The 16248-nt window shown below is 57.3% G+C and overlaps 1 protein-coding gene across 1 annotated transcript; it reads left to right on the forward strand.

The window, feature by feature from the left end:
• The first annotated feature begins 7216 nt into the window (after positions 1 to 7216).
• Positions 7217 to 15588, forward strand: DIPK1B (divergent protein kinase domain 1B). The gene is made up of 5 exons (XM_037400034.1): positions 7217 to 7525; positions 10339 to 10473; positions 12689 to 12796; positions 13015 to 13191; positions 13815 to 15588. The coding sequence occupies exons 1-5, from the start codon at positions 7463 to 7465 to the stop codon at positions 14625 to 14627; spliced, it is 1296 nt and encodes a 431-aa protein (XP_037255931.1). The 5' UTR covers positions 7217 to 7462; the 3' UTR covers positions 14628 to 15588.
• Positions 15589 to 16248: the final 660 nt, after the last annotated feature.

The following is a 16248-nucleotide window of genomic DNA, read 5'->3' on the forward strand; positions in this document are numbered from 1 at the left end:
CCACCTGGGCTGGATTCAAGTGATGGTGCTGAGCTGTCAGGGCTGTGTCTCTGTTAGGTGCTCATGGCCAGCGCGTGCCTGAGTGTGCCTGCATCATGCACACTGGTGCAACCTGCTTCTGAGACAGCAATCTCCTCATCCCCTCGTCTTCTGTTGCCTTTGATCCCTTTGCTGAGGACATGTAGCTGTAATTACAGGAAAGATGAAGATCCTGTTTCCCTGGGGAGCTGCAGTAATTACCACTGTGCAGCGGCCCCTGAGAGCTGGAGCAGCAGGAGACTGAAGCTTTGGGAGTTGAGGCAAGATGCACCACAGAGAGGAAAGGGAAGCTGATCTCCGTTGGGATCTCCATCCCTGCCTCCGAAAGGGCATTCCCCTTACTCCACAGCATCACTCGGTACCTGCTTGGTGCAGGCCCTGTTAGTAGGAGCAGTGCCCTCCCCCTGTACACAGACAGCAAGCAGCGTGCTCAGCCTTGGTGTTCCTGGGTCGCCAGAGCTGCCGGCGCTGTGCCGCAGGGTGTGCCAGTGCCACGGGACACAGCAATACCACAGGGCCTTTGGGATAAGCCTGTGAGTGCAACTGAACATCAGCTCAGCTTCTGTGCCACGGGGCTGTTCCTCGAGTTGAGCTCAGCGCATGGGGAATGCACAGCACCTCCACAACCCCAGCTCGCCCCAGGGCTGCTGGTTGCTCTGCCTGCAATAGCGCACACCGCTTGCAGCGGTGCCACCGCCTCTCTTTGCAGTCAACTTTTATAAGCAATCCCATCCTCCTGCTCCTGAGCATGTCTCCAGCTCCCTTTTTTCCAAGGAAAAATGGACTCCAGCATCTGCATCGACACTTGCTGGGCTGAGCACAGGAGCTTCTTGGAGAAGAAAAAATGGGTGGTGCTGCCACATAGCAATGGAAATGTACTGACATGGTTGGGGCAGAGCAGGAGGGAGCGGTGCAGCCTGTGGGGCTTTCAGCACAGAGACCATTTCTTTTGCAAAGACTCCAGTCTTGCCACAGGGATGAGCTCCCAGTCTTGCCTCCGGCTGAGCCACTGGGCAGGGACTGAGCTCAAAGGCAGGGCTGGATCCCTGAGCAAGCTGCTGGGTCCTGTTGCACTGCTGCCAGGTAGCAACTGTATTTAGCAGAAGCATGACATGAAAACAGTACCCAGCACCTTGGGTATATTAAATCAGTACCTAGGTCTTCCTGGGGTACTTGTGTGGGAATGGCAGGTCTAGGCAATTTGGGGTGCTGAGTAGGATGCTGGGGTACCTGGAATCAGATGCCACGAACTCCCCAGCTGGTTCCCTCTCATTGCACAGTTTGGCTGGAGCTGCCACTGTGTTGCAACTGGCTCAGTATCTCCTCCAAGTGTCAGAGTCCAGCACAGGGCGAATTCTTTTCCTGGCAGGCCTCCCTGGCCACTGGAAATAAAACATGTGCACCTCAGCGGGCTAAAATCCACACGGGCAAAATTTCTCCATGAAACAAACAGTTTCTCTGTTTCCCCTGTTATTGATTAATGCCTCTTAATGACTCCAGCTAAAAAAATCTTGTAGTTGCTGCCTGTCACGAAAGATCAATGGAGCAGCATTAGCGAGAGATACAGAGGCAAACTGTCCCGGGCGAGTTCTCGCAAAAGCCATCTCTGGGAGCAGCACCACCATCTGCTCAATCAATAGTTCAGCATGACCTCTCCCTCTTGCTTGCTTTTTTTCCCTTTAAGCTAGCTGGGCAGCAAAGGCTGCTCCAAGCTTTCACAAGGACTAGATTATAACTATCCCAATTGATCTGATATGTAAAGAATAAAGGAGCCTCTTAAGCCAGCTGTCTGCATTGGAAAAACTCAAGTGGCTGTGCAGACAGGGTCAGACCCTTATTAATTCCTGGATGCTCAGGACCCCGCTCACACGATGCATGAAACCTGTGCTGCAGCACTGGAGGGAGTCAATTAGTCATGACAAATCCAATCTGACTTGTCCCTGGAGCTTTCCCAGTCAGCTGCCTGTGCTGCCAGAGCCATTTCATGAGCCCACCACCACCGGAGCCACCATGCCCCATCTCTCCTGGCCCTCTTGTGATACTACCTTGTTTCTCTTATTCCCCCTTCTCCAGAAACCACGGTGCTCTGTGTGTGGGGAGAAGGGGGAAGCCCTTTGCTGCTTCCCACATGCCCGCCACCAGCCCACACCATAAGAAGCTGCGACAAGTAGGCATGTGTCCCAGGTGAAGCGCGGCCATGCGTGGAGGTTCTGGGATGGTGGGGAGGTCTCTTTTGCTCAGGCAGCTGCTGTCTTCTTGAAAACCTGTGCTCTTTTGCACATCAAGCCTCCAAACTGGAGCCTCTTTCCTGCAGCCACCTGAGGTCAATAAACTGAGAGTGCATGGAAGAGGAAGGTCGGCCTAAGACCGCAAGAGCTGTGTGTCTTTTCTCCCAGCACAGCACCACTTAGAGATGGTTCAGGTGGGCATGTGGGCTGATGCTCCGGGTGAAATGAGTTTCCAGCTCCGTGCTGGTGCAGCTGTGTTGGGCTGATGCCATGGGCTACTTGATGTGGTTCAGATATCAGCTGGGAGAGCCCAGCCCCTTGTTCACGCACCAGCATGCTGGGCATGACCCCAGAAGGCTGCAGGGGTGTCTGTGACCACCAGTCTTTGCCTGGCTTGTGCCACACTGTGATGCCACCAGCTCTGGTGGGGAGAGGAACTCTGAATGGCCAGCTTCAAGCCAGCAGACATTTGGATGCTGTCCCACTCCGAGCACACTGGTCTGTGTGTCCCCGCACACTGCAGGTGGGTCTGCTCATCCCACCTGCACACCTCTGGCTGCTCCAAGACCAGCTGAGTCCCGTGCCTGCTTCCAAAGAACAGCCCCTGGCCCAGAGCATGGCTTTGGGAGACAAACGCTCAGGGAGAAAGCCATGGCCTGGCTCTCGCAGCAGCAGGAATGCTCTACCTTGGGGCAGGGGAGTCGTGTGTAGGGGCTGGGGGCTGGCAGGGGCTGTCTGCGGGTGCTGGCGAGGGAGGGATCCCCTGGGTTGTGTCCTCTAGTGCAAGCCGTGATGATGAATAACTCCGTAACCAGCTAAGCCTGGGCAGGAAACTGCTTGCTCAGCCTCCTTGTCCACTTTTCCTCTCAGCTGGGAAGAGCCCATGGTTGGCACGTGACAGAAATCCTGATGAGTGGCTCCCCTTCCAGAGCCGCTGGGCTGGCAGAGCCGCAGGGCTGCCAGCCACAGCCACCCCCCCCACCCCACCCCCCCCTGCTTCAGTGCTGGGGCTCTGGGTGAGGGCAGGGGTGTCCCCGGGGTATCCCCAGACCAGGGAGCTGGTGGTGAATGGAGGCTGAGACCCCCGAACTATCCCCAGCAAGCCAGCAGCTCTGCGGGGTCTGCGTGCCTGGCCCAAAGCTTTCGACCCTGCCTAATTCCATAGTGCTTAATTACAAGTAGCAGGGATTTGGAGAGGAAGCAGAGGGGGTGAGCATAGGACAGATTGGAGGGAAGATTGTGCTGGGGGTGGCAGGACTGTCAAGCCAGAAACACAAGAGCTGATTAGCATTTCTAATTATAACCGCTGCGCTCAGCCCCATCAGGGCTCGTCAGACAGAGGCAGCTGACAGCGTTGTGCGGAGCCAGCTGTGGATGCCATGCAGGAAGCACAGGCGATCGGCCTCAAATCCTTAAAGGATGCACAGAAAAGAGCATTAGAGCTCAGATCTGTCACCTCCTGAGCTGCAGCAGCGTCTGGGAATGGCGGGTGCTGTCCCAGCCCCCCAGACAGAAACCCCTCGGGTCTGTGGCCACAGGGCCGATCCTGATGGCCGAGATCTGCTTGGAGAGGGGAGAGCGTGGGCAGGGGGGGAGCACATGCCCCTCTTGGTTCTGGGTCCTGCACCCCCTGCCAAGCAGCAGCTCTAGGTACTGCAGGCAATGGCATTGGCCCGTGCTGTCCTTGGCTGTCACCCGCTGCTGACATCCCACCCGGAGGAAGGTGGGTGGCAAAGGGTGCTCTGGAGGGGACAAAGGGACGGATGGGTCTGGGTCCTAGCTCACAAATCTGGGGTACTTCGCTGTTAGCACTGGCTGGCAAAATAATTTATTCGGTTTTGAATAACATTATCATGTAATCAGGTAAATATTATGGGCCAGCTAACGGCCGTTACAGGGTGTGGGTGCCACCCCCCCCACCCCCCCCCAAGAGCTCCGGTGTCCCGAGGGCACAGTGCTCTTGGGATGTGGCTGGGAAGTGATCAGAGGCCAGCACACCACACGCTGTGGGTTTAGCAGAGATTAGCAGGGCTTTCATGGGCTGAGTGACCCAGGAGATACTAAAGTGATTTAATCAAGGGAGTGAGTGAAAGATTCCTAGGGAGGAGATCAGCACTGACTGCTTTTGGCATCTTCTGGATGCTGACAGCTCCTGGGGGACCACCTTCTCTTAACTCCATGCCACATGGAGCCGCTCTGGATGCCTTCCTGCTGCCAGGAGCCCAGCCTGGCAGTGCTGGGGGATTTCTGGGGAACGGAGAGACCCCTTGCACAGGGGCAGTCCAGGCTGTAGAAGAGGGCAGCAACGTGAACATCTCTGTGCCAGGTCCTCCACGTGCCTGGGATATAAATGGGAGACAGGCACTATGGGGAGAGATCTCACTGCCCTTGCGCATTGAATATAAGATATAATCACACCTGCAGAATTTTTATTACTCGTTTGATTGGATTAATTAATCATTCAGTGATAACTGCTCATTAGGCATTTCAACGATCAATACTAATCACTTAATTACTTGGTCTATTACAGCTGGGGAAGGTCTGCTCAGTCCTAATTAGATTCTCCGGCCAATCCACCCCTCAACGTTGCAGAGATCTGTGGCAGTTCAAGCCTCTTGCAGCTTTGGCACAGGCGTGTCATTTCCCATCTCTGACGAGGGTTTCGTTCTGCCCGTATGCACCGCACTCAGCCCCCAAAATCAGGGTTAGAGGCGTGGGGAGACGCAGCAGGAGGGTGGGCTGGGGAGCGCTTGTGTGCAGTGCAGGATGCTGCTGAGCCCAGGTCACAGGCACAGAGGGGATGTCACTGCAGGCAGCCACCCCGGTGGGACAAATACCCAAAGGCAGCTCTGTGATGGGGTCGGTGGGCAGGAGTTGGGGTGAAGGTGAGGGGTACAGGGCGGGCAGGGCAGGAAAGCTGCCGCCACTGCTTAGCCTTCTTGAGACGGCACTGAGGGTGGTGGGAGCCAAATCCTGGCAGGCTCAGGCGTGCATGGTAATAACCATCTTCAGGCTGGGAGGGAAATAAGGAATTTACTGGTGCTTGAGTAGAAGAGCTATTTCCCTGTTGCTGTGAAGAAAAGCAGCATGTTGCAGCACCGGGACCCTCCTCATCCTCACAGCTGACTCAGTTACTAGGCACCCAGTGATGCATCTTTCCTTCCCCACTATTTTCCGAATAACCAACCCCACCATAACAGAAAAAAAAAAATCACAGAGGCTCTCTCTTTTACTGCTCTAATTAAAACTAAAAATAAGCTGTGTAAGCTCCAGAGAACCATCTCAGCTTCAGCAGGATGTAAAGACCTGCAGGAATGAGATCTGCAGGCGACGTTAACCTGGCCCCGTTACTGAAGCAACGCCGCAGGCAATGTCTGCTGGCTCAAGGCAAGCATGGAGGTCAGGGTGCCGCGCTGGCTTTGCACAGCGTGAGAGCATCAGGGATCTCCGCGATGTTAAAAGAAGGCAGCAACCAAGCTGCAGGATTTGGGATGTTTTGGTTCGGTTTTGTTGCGATGCTCATTATTTATCATTGCTGTTCAGATCTGGCCAGCAAAGGCTTTTGCCAGTTAGTCCCTGGGCACCTGGTGCTAGACACTGAGGAGGAATCACTAGGTACGAAGGGACCAGCTTGTTTTCAAAGGTCATTTTGAGCCAAATTCAAATGGAAAGAAGCAAGCTGAACCAGGAAAAGGGGACATACGGATAATGTGAAGCCTTACTAATAGCAAGCAAGGAATTATCTTAACAATGACCTCATAACTGTCACCCCAGGACCATTTTCCATCATATTTTGGCTCCCTTTCCCCCTTGCCCTAGCTTGCCTGTGTATACTGCAGCCCCCCTGGATGGGAGGCTGTCCCTGGCCTGTCTGCTGGCTGCCTGACACAAAGCAGCCCCTGTCTTGCCTTGAGGTTTCCCTGCCCTGACGCAATGCAAACAGGGAGGACAGCCACTGCCACTGCCGCCACTGCTGCTGCTGCTGCTGGGCTTTAAGATTGAGAAGGGAGACAGCAAGGCGGTGAATGAACAGGGGTGGTGGTCTCAGCCTGGGGGGATGCAGCCCCCAGGCCATGCTCACAGGTTACCCACTGCAGACTGGCGGAGGGCTCTTCCAGGACGCCACTTGAAATAGCTTGAAATAAAATCTGAGCTGCTGCAAGTGCTGGGGGCCAGGGGGATCAGCGACTCCATGATCCCCCCCCCTCCACCAGGGTCATCAACAGGCCCTGGGGCTGGGGGAACCTGCGTTGGACCCCCCAGGTAGTAGGATGAGCCTGGGGCGGGGGGATGCCCAAGGGTTGAGATACCCAGGGAGACGGGATGCCTGGGTGGGTGGGACACCTGGTCAGTGGGGTGAGCCTGGGTTGGGATGCCCGTGGAAGTGGGATGCCCAGGGAAGTGGAATGCCTGTGGGTGGGACCCCTGGGTGGTGGGGTGAGCCTGAGGGTGAGATGTCTGGGGACTGGGATGCCCTTGGGAGTGTGATGCCCAGGGGAGTGGGATGCTCAAGGGGGCTGGGATGCCCGGGGGGGTGGGATGCCCAGGAATTGGGATCCCCAGGGAGGTGTGACCGTGGGGTGGGTGGGATGCCTGGGGGGGTGTGATGCCAGTGTGAGTGGGATGCCAGCGTGGGTGGCATGCCTGGAAGGCTGGGATGCCCAGTGAGGTGTGATGGCAGGGTGGGTGGGATGCCCGGGGTGTGTGATGGTGGCATGAGTGGGATGCCCGGGGTTGGGATGCCCGGGGTGTGTGATGGCAGCGTGGGTGGGATGTCCGTGGGGGTGGGACCCCCGGGCGGTGGGGTGGGACCCCGAGTGGCATCCCCAGTTGGGGGGAGCCCTGGAGCTGGGCTGATCCGGCGTGGCTGCGGCCCGCGCGGGGCCCCGGGGCGGGTGGGGCGGGGGCTGATGCCGCGGGGCCGAGCCGAGCCGAGCCGAGCCGAGCCGAGCCCGGCAGCAGCCCCCCGCCTCCCCCAGCTGCGGCGGAGCTGCGTGCGCCGCCCCGCGCCGAGCCGGGCGGAGCCGCGCTGAGCCCCGCCGGGCCGGGCCGGGCGCGCTGCGGCGGTGCGAGCCATCGGCGCGGCTCGGCCCCCCCTCCGCACCCCCCCGGCCCCCGGCGGCGAGGCGGGGGCCGCGGCCGCCCCGGCCATGCCCCCCGGAGCCTGAGGCCCGCGTCCGCGGGGCGCCCGCAGCATGCGGAGGATCCGGCGGCTGGTGCATCTGGTGCTGTTCTGCCCCCTCTCCAAGGGCCTGCAGGTACCGCGGGGGGGGGGGGAATGCGGCGGGACGAGGCGAGGGGGAGGACGCACCGGGCCGGGGGGAGCTCGGTGATGCCCGTCTCCGCATCCTGGCACCGGCCGTGCACAAAGGGACGCTCCGCTGCGGTGCCCCCACCGGCCGGTGGCCAAGGGCTGCGGGGCAGGGGACCGGCACCGGGGGTCTGGACCGGCCCCGGGAGCCGCAGGCGGCTGCATAACCCGCTCCGCGGTGCCGGGGGAGCCGCACCGGCCGGGAAGCACCCGGGCAGCCCACCCGCCAGCCTGCATCGATGAATGAAGAAGCCGGTGCAAGCAGGGCAGGGATGACTCTTCCCTTCCCTTCCCGTCTTTCTTTCCTCCTCCCCCCGCGCCCCCCCCTTCCCATCCCTGAGCTGCCGGGGGGGCTGGCGGCCCCTCTCATCGCTCTGGGGACCGGCGGTGGCAGGGCCAGGGATGCTGGCCTGGGTGTTTTCTCTGCAGCCATGCGACGAAAACCCCTGACTCTGGTGAAGGTCCTGGACCAGAGAGGTTATCCAGCTGGAGGGGAGAGGCGGGGCACGGGGGACACACACACCTGGTGACAGAGGGTGCTGGCAGGGTGTGGGTGCAGAGCCCTGGGCTCAGCGGGCGCAGGAAGGGCTGCGTGGCCGAGGGGAGGTTCAGGGGGGTGGCTCTGTGGGTCCCCAGGACAGCCAGGAGCTGGATGGGTGCTGCAGCTCCACTCCCCGGGGAGATGGGCCTTTGGCTGCTGAGCTGTCTTCTTCCAAGACAAAAGGCCTGAGGAGCAGTTGTGGGGGGCTGCGGTGGGGGGCAGGGGCTGGGGACTGTGTCTAGCAGGGAGGGCGAAGCTGGGTGTGGAGTGAGGGTGGGCAGGAACTGGGGGTAGGTAGCCCTTGCACTGGCATCACCTGTGTGGATACCCCATGGCAGGGGGGTGACAGCGACACCAAACCACCCCTGGGAGTGCACCAGCCCTGGCATGGTCCCCACTGCTGGGACCCGCTGTGAAACAATGGCAGGGCGCTGCAGGGGAACCACGGGGATGGAGCAGGGTTTCATGATGCTGCATCCGTTTTGCCTTTGAAGTCAGTTATGGCCCAAAGTTGTTTCCAGGTACCCCAGAGTCACCTTAAAACTAAAGGGAAGGGTAACACCTGCTGGCGCAAGCTGCCAGCCGAGGGGGTGGGCAGGGAATGCGGTGGGCAGGGAAGTCCCTGTGCCTTGAGCTGAGCTCCTGGAGGAAATCTTAGCACCAGCTATGAATCCAAAATACTACCAAAGCCCGGCAGAACCTCTCATTGCAATGCATCCCCCACTTCCACGTCTCTTTTCACCATCTAGGGGACAATGAAGCCCCATGCTGTGCTTAGGTCACAGTCCTGACCCCCCTTCTGCTTCAGGAATGTGGTGGATTCAAGGTCTGAATAAGCAAAACGGGACATTTGGGCCATGCCATGGCTTTGCTGTGCCAAGATGTGTCTCTAAGCAGATAGTCCATGGAAAGGGCCCCTTTGCTGAGGGCAGGGGCCCGATGGGTCGCGTACCCACCACTGGGCAGTTTTCAGGGGGGCTATTCCACTGGGGAGGATCTCACAGGTCGCAGTGGTGTGTTTGACTTCAGGGTCTTGAGCTGGTTTTCCACTCACAGGAGCAGCCACCAATCCTTTGTCTTGGTGAAGTCCTTGCTGTGCCCAGGTTCTCTTCAACAGCCGTTAATTAGCAGTGCCATTGCTCAACAGGCAAACCCAGCATCATGGCCCACTTCACACTTCGGCATTTCCAATTAACGTGCAAAATGTCACCATTTCGAGGCAGACCTGCCTGCTGATTCCTGTGCAGCCCGTTTGTCAGAGCCAGGGCGAGCCCAGCCGCTGGCTGCAGCCGGGGGTGGGGGCAGGCAGGCACTGCCTCTGGTTGCTGCCGCGGGGCAGAGCCCTCCCAGCACTTGGCCGGAGGCCAGGGAGGAGGCATTTTGGAGGTGGGAACAGTTTTGGGCTACGGGAATTGATGCCACATCCACTCGGATCCAGCCCTGTTCCAGCAGCACCTCGCGGTCTCACCAGCTGATGCAGTGCAAGGAGAGAGGAGGGTTTGGAGGTGGCCACTGGTCAAGGGCTTACTCGGCCTGGTGTGAAGCAGGAATTATCTATAGAAGCTGGAGGGAATGGAGTGTCTGATGCAAGGATTAATTCCCTGCCCTTAGCAACTGCCGGGGATCCATGCCATGTCATACGGGTCAGGTAAACCACCTATATTGTGGTGAGGCCAGATGGCAGCGCAGGGTCAGAGGGGAAGAAAGGAAACCAGGAAAACAAAATCCCACTGCCAGCCTCCGAATTGTTTGCACAAAGTATTACCCATGTGCTTCCAGGTTTGTTACTTGCCTGCTCCCACACGGCGATGGCAGCCTCCTGTGCCCACGGGGCTTTGCAGGGATGGTCTGCTGGGAAGGATCTCCCTGGGCAGGAGCAGATCCTCTCGCAGCTCCGACGCTGAACCCCGGCGTTGCAGAGGACAGCGGGATCTGCCCTCGCGTTGGCAGGAGAGCGGCTGTACGTGGCTGCAGCTCCCAGGCACAGCAATGCACAGCATCCAGCTCCTCGCAGCCCAGTGCTGTAATCTCCCTGCTTTTAGGGAATTTTAAGTGACCTACTTGCAGCAGGAGTTGCATAATAGACTAGTGAATTTTATTTTAAAAAGGCTGAAGGTTTCACCAATGCTCAGCTTGGTTTGTGTAGAAGTCAGCCTTGTCCAACTGCCACCAACCTGTCCAGAGCCCTGCCCTTCACGAGTGTTTTCTTTTCCTTCCAGAGTCGCCTCCCGGGCATCAAGGTGAAATACCTGCTGGTGGTGTGGCTGGGCATCTTCGTGGGCAGCTGGGTGGCATACATGCATTACTCGTCCTACTCTGAGCTCTGCCGTGGCCACGTCTGCCGGATGATAATCGTGAGTGGTGGCCAGCAGCCCCCGTGGCTGTGTTGGTCCTGGTTTGGGGTGCTGGGGTGAGCAGGGCTGCGGGACCCCCATTTCCAGTGCCCCCAGCCCCCTGCTGCAGTGCCTTGCAGCTGGGCTGGCAGCACTGGGGCAGCATCCTGCACAAAAGCTGGGCCGAGGAGCTCTGCTGGCAGCTGCTTCACCAGCACTGTCCCTGGCATCACATGGAGCTCAGAGCGGGAGAGGTGACCTTATCCTGCCAGGGCGACAGTGAAACAATTTAATGAGATGTTGGAGGGAAGCAGGCCAGGGCAGGCCAGGCAGACACGGGCAGATTAATGTCTGTGGAGATGAAGTTGCAACGTCAGGGCAGTGAGCAGGATCTGCAGGCAGGGAGAGCATCGTGCCAGCCCCGCTGGGTGACACAGAACCAGAGAAAAAAGGGGAGCGCCAGTCCCTGGGTACCTCTCTGTAACTACTGACATGCCCTAAAGAAAGCACCAGCCTGCACAAAGAGCAGACCCCTTGTGGGAGCTTGGTTTGGTGTGTTTTGCCCCTGCCTGGGGTTTGCAGTGGGGTGCAGCCTCTCCCCACAGCATCCCCGGGGCTGGCAGCCAAGCGGGGCCCCCCAGGAGTGCCGTGTGTGCCCCATGGCAGGGGAGCAGGACACCTGCCCAGCCCAGGCGAGGAGGGGGATGCCAGGCTCTGCCTGAAAATGCCTCGTTCATCAATCTTTTAGCAGAGAAGGGAGGCAGGAATTGCCATAACAACAGCAATGATCGTTTAATTTGATTTTCTGCGTGACTCCGACCATGGGGTCTTGGGCGCTAATTCCTGCTCTGAGCTCAGGGTTTAAGACGCCGTGTCTGGCTGTGTCCCCTGTGAGCAGGTCCAAGGGTTAATTCCCGTCCACATTGATGAGGAGGGGGAATAAAAAAAGAAGGAAAAGATGCAGTGAATTTCTGCAGCTCCGTTTCCAGCCCTGAGGCTGCTGTGCCCTTGCTGAGAAGCTGCAGAGCTGCAGCCTCTCCTGCCCAGGGATGCCTCCAGCTCTGAACCCAGCCGCTCCACTTGCGGATCAGAGCCACCGTCTGTCCCTGTCGCTGCCGCTGCCTGGACCGGGGCCAGCCCGTTTCACAGCAGGGGCTGCTGCTCTGCTGAGCAGCCTGTGCATCCCCATCGCCGCCCAGCCGCATGCTGCCCTCTCTTCCAGCCCTGGAAGCTCCCCTAACCCCCTGGACTCGAAGCGGGAGTACCCAGGGGCTGTCCCCTGCTGTCCCTCCAGCAGCACAGGGGGGTCCCAGCTAGCCCAGCCCCACCGTGCCCACGGCACCGAGCCACCCCGAAGGGCCCTGCCTGCAGCCAGGAGCTCTGCCCACAGCTGCTGCCTGTTTGGCCAGGGCTCAGCCCCAGCTTTCCCTGCACACTCCTCTCCTGGGTCTCCCCTCTTATAGTCCTTTCTCTGGGGCCAGGAGAAACCTTTGGGTCCTAGAGCAGAGAAGATTTTGGATTTCTTTGGAGGACCGAGAGTGGAGACTTTGGGGGTAGACTCTGAGCAACTGGCACTACATCTCCATGGTCTGAGCATAAGGCGCTCCGCTCCCTCCCAGACACCCTGAACTGGCTGAAGTGGCTGCGCAGGTGCGACATCACCCGAAGCCACCTGCACGCCGTGCCGGCACAGCCAGGATGCCCCATGGCTGGCACCATCTCATAGGTTGCCAAATCTGAGGCCAAAGTGATATTGAAGTGGTGCCCCCAAGCAGCCCCTCTATGCTCAAGAACCTCAAAACACCAGGAAAGGAAGAAATTGTTGGCAATGGGAGATTCTTCTCTTGCCTCCAAACAGCCTGCGTGGCTTGGCAATCAGATGTGCCTCTTTTAAGGGGTGTTTCTTTCTTGTGTACGAGACTCGCATAAACTCGGAGGAAACGGGCTCACTGGGGATGCGACAGCATTGATGATGCTGTCAGTTTACAAAGGTAAATTGAAAAACTAAAGTGCCAGCCCCAGCTCTGCTGCAGGAACAGGGGGATGAGGGGTTTGGGCACGGCAGGTGATGGGTGAAGGACTGGTGGGAGGCTGGGGAGGCTTGAATGCCCCCAGCTTGTGTGTGTGGGGTGCTCCACATCACAAGCTGTGGGACTGAGCCTGGATCCATCAGGCTTCTTCAGGCACATGGGGAGCTGTTCCCACTGATCTCCTCTCTCTGCCTTCCCCTCCCCAGTGTGACCAGTACAAGAAAGGAATAATTTCTGGCTCCACGTGCAAAGACCTGTGTGAGGAGCGCAGCCTCCTCTTCCAGCACTGCCTCTCCTCCTCTCCCACCCAGCAGGTAGGTCTCCGCCCCACTGGAGAAACCACCGCACGGCAGGGGATGGGTGCAAGCATCAGACCTGGGAAATATCCTCCTCCACCCACCCATGTGTCTGCTCCTCATCCCACCCCCAGTACCTGTCCCAAACCAAACCAGAAACCAGTTCTGTGCAGTTGTTGAGAACAGTTGTTGCTGTTTTCCTCCTGTCTCAGGGGTGTCCCCCTCTTTTGCTGTAGGTTTACAGTGGGCTCTGGAGGGAGAGGGAGGTGATCATCAAATGTGGCATCGAAGAAGCCTTGAAGGCAGACAGCCACCCAGACTCTGTGCCCAGGAGGGACGTGGTCCTCTTTGACAAACCAACACGAGGGACATCGATGGATGAGTTCAAAGAAATGCTCCTCAACTTCCTGAAGGTCAGTGCGGAGGGTCCCTCTGGGAGCCTGTTGCCCTGGGATGCCGCTTGCGAGTCGGAAAGGCCAGTTGTGTCTGTCCTCCCCCTTAAACAAAAGCTCCTTTGGCCCTCGCTCCCCCATCTGCTGCTGGGTGCCGGGCAGGGCTCCTGCCGTGTACTGCAGAGTGAGTACTGGATTAGCTGCGAAAAACCTCCATTCTGGCACGGAAATTCCTGTCGGCAAGATTTCAGTACCAGCAACCCTGGAGGCTGCCGTACCGCAGCTGTGGGTGGCATCTGCGCTGGGCAGAGCTTATTCACCAGCCCACGGGCGGCCCTGGCGGTGCTGGCATGGCTGCAGCCGTTAGCCCTGTGCAGGGCTTCTGCGGCGGTGGCCAGCAAAAGTTTGCTCCCATCTGGGTTTAGAGCAGCCCTGAGGCTGGTAAAATTCTGCTGGAGCTGAATCTGCGCAGCCATACGTGATTGGTATTGTGGTTTTTTGTATGACAAAATTTGCTGGAGTACGACGGTGGTTTCCTCCTCTCCCAAGCTGGGTTCTCTGCTCCCCCAGTTCAGGTTTGCAATAGGAAGCCCGAACACCAGAGAGCTGCAAGGGTCTGATGCCGCTTCTTGTTCTGTTCACAGTCCAAGCTGGGAGATCAGCCTTCTCTGGCAGCCTTGGTGAGCCGGATCATCGCCATGGCAGATGTGAACCGGGATGGGAAAGTGTCTTTAGCAGAGGCCAAATCCATCTGGGCACTACTTCAGCTCAATGAGTTTCTTCTCATGCTCTCCTTGCATGAGAAAGAACACACTTCCAAGCTGCTGGGGCACTGTGGGGACCTCTACGTCACCGAGAAGATCCCTCACACCTCCCTCTATGGCGTGGATGTCCCCCCCTTCCTCCAGTCGCTGCTGCCTTCAGTCGTCCACCAAATCATCCACCAGTGGTTTGCACCAGCGTGGCCCCGGCGGGCAAAGATCGCCATTGGCCTTCTGGAGTTTGTGGAGGAGATATTCCACGGGACCTACGGGAACTTCTACATCTGCGAGACCGGCTTTAAGAACGTGGGCTACAACGACAAATATGACTTCAAAATGGTCAATCTGAGGAAGGTGGCAACGGAGATGACAATCAGAGGTTTCCTCAAGGGACGTCACTGTGAGCAGAATGTGGACTGCACCTACGGGAAGGACTGTATGGCGACGTGTGACAAACTCATGAAGCAGTGCAAAAGCGACATGGTGCAGCCCAACCTGGCAAAGGTCTGCGGCTTGCTGCAGGACTACTTGCTGTACGGAGCACCGCTGGAGCTGAAGGAAGAGCTGCAGAAACAGCTCCGAACCTGCATGACCCTCAGCGGCCTGGCCAGCCAGATGGAGGTGCACCACTCCCTCGTGCTGAACAACCTCAAGACCTTGCTCTGGAAGAAGATTTCAAACACCAAATACTCCTAACAGGGGAAGCACGGCCCTGGAGTTTAGAATCTGCAGTCTTGGAGTAAAGTCCAAGGGTTGAAGGCCTGTTTCTCCATCCTCTCCCCCACAGGAAAAATAGACCCTGCACAGGGAGTTCAGCGTAGCTGCAGCCCCTTCTCCTTCATGGAAAACCAAGCATCATGACTTCCACCGCCCAGCAGGATCATCGACACAGTCGGCGAGAGTGTGCTGCGGAGCTGGGACACCAGGAGCCGGGCTGAACAGGCTCGAGGGAAGAAGATGACACGGAAAGCGATAAGGAAGTGGAGCCCAGCTGGATGCATCTAACTGTTTCTTGATTAACAGGAAAGCAGTGCAGAGAGACGAGAATGAATCATTCATGCTGTACTTGTCACATCTTCTTTTGATGAACGTCTCTGATGTAAATAAATAGCTTTTACGTGAATCACACCAGTACATCAATAGCAAAACAGCAGCCTTTTAAGTTCCAGCTTGCTTGTGATCTAAAAAGGAGAAAAAGGTAATTTCCTTATTCAAAAGTCTCTCCTTAAGTGTCTGAGTCATCTGCCAGCAGATCCAGCTGTATCTTAGGAAGCGGATAAGCTGCCTTTTCCACAGTGGAGAATCCTGGCAATTCTTTCGTTCCTTTTTCAAGTGCCTGACCCCAGACAGTGATGCGATGGCTTGTGTGAGGCTCCCGCCCGTGGGCCGCAGTTGGCAGCACAGGCCATTCCTCTCATGTCAGCTCTGGAAGCGTCTTAAGGCCAAGAATAGCTCAAAGGGCTCAACAAGAACAATTCTGGCTGGTTAATGTGTGCGCTCCACGTGTTACTTCCCACAATACTCAGAGCAGGGATAAGCCAACCTCTCGGTTTAATTCTCCTAAAACTAAGCTGGGCTTGCGCTGCAGAGGTTAAAGATTAATACCAGAATAATCCAGTGCTTCTCTCATTATTAAAATGAATTTCCAGGCAAGCTTTCAGCAGCTTTCAAGACATTTGTTTGGCTGTTGTATGTGCTACTGGGTCTCTAACTATAGTCTGTTTCCTTTAAATGCTCAATTATAGCAACATTTTAAAACTACAGGTAGAGAGGAAGTTTACGTAAACTACCCCAAGCTTGTTCTGCTCCCAGCACAATCGTATTCCTGTTGATGGACCGTATGCCAGCGCTCTTGCCAACAATGGTTTAGTGAAGTGGAGCGTGTATCTGAAGTACAATCACAAAGGAAAAAAAAAATAATACATCTGACAGTATATATCGCCTGTGAAGGCAATCGGTAGTGTCATGGCTTCAAATTCATGAGCCCTTTGGAGGAGAGGTATCAGGATTTCCTTCTATTAGTTCTATAGGATCATCATTACCTCTCAGGGTTATTTATGGAGGAAATGTTTCAGTGTCAACAGTGCTTTAAATCTAGCACGGAGCCAGCGTTGCTCGCTTCCCGCGGAGGGGCTGCCTTTACCACATAACTCATCCGCGGCGAGGCCGAGCATTTGTAAGGTTCCCGTGCTGGAAGGGCAGCACGGTGCTCAGTCGCCCTTCAGCGCCTGTGCTGCAGCTTCACCTGCACGCAGCAGGAAGGAGAGGACTGGGATTTGGTTGCAAGGCTCCATGCAGCCACCCCAGCTCTTGTCCT

This window comes from Falco rusticolus, chromosome 9, assembly GCF_015220075.1.
Source record: "Falco rusticolus isolate bFalRus1 chromosome 9, bFalRus1.pri, whole genome shotgun sequence".
Classification (NCBI taxonomy): Eukaryota; Metazoa; Chordata; class Aves; order Falconiformes; family Falconidae; genus Falco; species Falco rusticolus.

Excerpts from the sequence above, each read along its gene's own strand:
- DIPK1B (XM_037400034.1), top strand. The coding sequence starts at position 7,463 with ATGCGGAGGATCCGGCGGCTGGTGCATCTGGTGCTGTTCTGCCCCCTC. Across the intron at positions 10,474-12,688 it reads ACGTCTGCCGGATGATAATC|TGTGACCAGTACAAGAAAGG; the intron begins GTGAGTGGTGGC and ends TCCCCTCCCCAG. Across the intron at positions 12,797-13,014 it reads CCTCCTCTCCCACCCAGCAG|GTTTACAGTGGGCTCTGGAG; the intron begins GTAGGTCTCCGC and ends CTTTTGCTGTAG.